At 38.0% G+C, this 2,492-nt stretch overlaps 1 protein-coding gene across 1 annotated transcript in view; it reads left to right on the top strand.

The window, feature by feature from the left end:
- Positions 1-1,513: 1,513 nt before the first annotated feature.
- Positions 1,514-2,492, top strand: part of LOC111453162 (sulfate transporter 3.1-like) — a 4,508-nt gene continuing 3,529 nt past the window's right edge. The window contains exons 1-3 of the mRNA XM_023094142.1: positions 1,514-1,861; positions 1,948-2,155; positions 2,234-2,405. Coding sequence (XP_022949910.1) covers positions 1,546-1,861; positions 1,948-2,155; positions 2,234-2,405 — 696 coding nt within the window. The 5' untranslated portion in view covers positions 1,514-1,545. The remainder of the gene's footprint in view (positions 1,862-1,947; positions 2,156-2,233; positions 2,406-2,492) is intronic.

Here is a 2,492-nt window from a genome sequence, read left to right as displayed (position 1 = left end):
ACAGATCTACCGGCTATAGCAAATGGATAACTAATACTAGATCGACACTTATCAATATAAACTTAATCTTTCAAAACCCTAGCACTCGAGATGTAGTAGAATATAAAGACCATTAAATGCTAAATTCTCGTCCAAATTATGAACATAAAACATTACACCCGAGATCTCATGGACGGTAAAAACAAAATTAAAGATCCAAAGGGTTAATCTTATGATGTAGCTGTCCAAATTTGAAAACAGATAGAAAATTAAAAAAAAATTAAAAAAGTAATGTTTTCCATTTATTTATGTAGACGCCCACATGAAACACATTAATTTCTTTTGGTCTTCCCAAATGGAAGCTTCTGTGTGACAGTTCTCCACGTAATAAACTAAGCGACCACTTGGCTAAAGCTTGCAATTTTATGTATGGTAAGTAATGGAGTACAGCATCACTCTTGTTTAATTAATATTAATTACCTCTTAATTATTTTTATAAATATTCCTTAATCATTCTCAAATCATTTCTTCCATTTGATACCCACATAAAACAATTATATAAATGAAATGAGACGAGACTGATTACGAAGATATGATGATTAATTTTTTTTAAAAAAACGTGTAACATCTCAAGTTCATCGCTAGCATATATTGTCCTCTTCGTAATTTCCCTTATGGGCTACCGCTCAAAGTTTTAAAATACGTATGCTAAGAAGAGGATTCTATACCCTTATACAAAATGTTTCGTTCCCTCTCCAACCCATGTGAGATCTCACAATCCTCCTCTCTTGAGGGTCCAGCGTTCTCGCTGGCATAGAATCCGACGTTTGACTCTGATACCATTTGTAACAACAAGCATATATTGTTCTCTTTGGACTTTTCCTTCCAAACTTCCCCTCAAAATATTAAAACGCGTGTACTAGGTAGAGGTTTCCACTGCCTTGTAAGAAATGTTTCGTTCTCTCTCCAACCGATGCCGAATCTCACATAACTGATCATGCCAACAATGTGCATCTTCATTTTCGATGACTTAGTCCTATGAATTCTAAAATTAACGTGTTTGACTTAGAGCATTTTTATAGGAGGCGAGTTTTGAATATTTAAAAAAAAATTATTATTTATTTAGTTTAATGGATTATATTAAAAGAAAATGGTTAAATTTGATGTTTTAATTTTTATTAATTAGAATAATTAACCCAAAAAAAAAAAAAAAAAAAAGCTACAGAGAAGACCACTAAGACGAAAACAAATAATTGAAAAAACACATCATGTGCGTTAATCACAGATCGGAATTTTCATTTGTTTAACAAATTTATGTCTCAGATTCTGTCCTCTGAGCCATCACCAAAAATATAACCAAATCACTGCATTTTCTTCCATTAATTTTATTTTTAATTATGGTCAAACTTCTGTTGACTTTCCACGTGTCCCTCCCCACTGGGCCCCAGCAATCCACTTTGGAGATTCCCCACTTCCCAATCTCCTCGTTATATGCCCCCCCGCAGCAAACCCAATCCTCCCAACACCCCTTCAAGTTACGCGCATTTCTTGTGAAGCTTGTGAGCCATGGGTAACGCAGATTTTGAGTGCCCTCACCGAGTCGCCATTCCACCAACCAAGCCATTCTTCGAGTCCTTAAGCTCCAACCTCAAAGAAACCTTCTTCCCCGACGACCCTTTCAAACAGTTCAAAAACCAGCCTTTAGGACCCCAAATTCTCCTCTGGCTTAAGTACTTCATCCCCATATTCGAATGGGCTCCTCATTACACCCTCGACTTCTTCAAATCCGACCTCGTGTCCGGTGTCACCATCGCCAGTTTAGCCGTCCCTCAGGGCATCAGCTACGCCAGCTTGGCTAGCATCCCTCCCATCATCGGACTCTGTAACACCTCTGATACCATGTTAGCTACCTCATTATTATTATTATTATTATCATCGTCATCATTACACTTTCATAATCCCATGCAGATTCGAGCTTTATTCCTCCGTTGATATACGCCATGCTTGGTAGTTCGAAAGACGTGGCAGTCGGGACAGTAGCAGTAGCGTCGTTGCTCATGGCTGCCATAATGGGGAAGGAAGTCAGCCCCGTCGAACATCCGAAACAATACCTTCAGTTGGTTTTCACTGCCACGTTCTTCGCCGGAGTTTTTCAAGCTTCGCTCGGTTTTCTCAGGTTATTTTAACGAGTTTCTTGGTTTGATATCATGTTAAATAATTATTTAATTTAATTGGGAAGGTTTGAAAAGTGCAGGCTGGGGCTTATTGTTGACTTTTTGTCGCATGCAACAATAGTGGGGTTCATGGGTGGTGCAGCAACCGTTGTTTGTCTTCAGCAGCTAAAAGGAATATTAGGATTGGTTCATTTCACGCACGAGACCGATATTGTATCCGTTATAACCTCTGTTTCCTCTCAAGTTCATCAGGTTTCTTAGCTCACCTCCATGGCCGCCGCCATTTTTGAATCAATTCCAAAGCTCTCTTAAGCATTTTTTTTTTTTTTTTTTTTTTTT

The sequence above is a fragment of the Cucurbita moschata genome, unplaced genomic scaffold, assembly GCF_002738365.1.
Source record: "Cucurbita moschata cultivar Rifu unplaced genomic scaffold, Cmos_1.0 Cmo_Scf00001, whole genome shotgun sequence".
In the NCBI taxonomy this organism is placed as follows: Eukaryota; Viridiplantae; Streptophyta; class Magnoliopsida; order Cucurbitales; family Cucurbitaceae; genus Cucurbita; species Cucurbita moschata.
The sequence above is the reverse complement of the archived record's forward strand: the minus strand, read 5'-3'. Positions and strand labels throughout refer to the sequence as shown.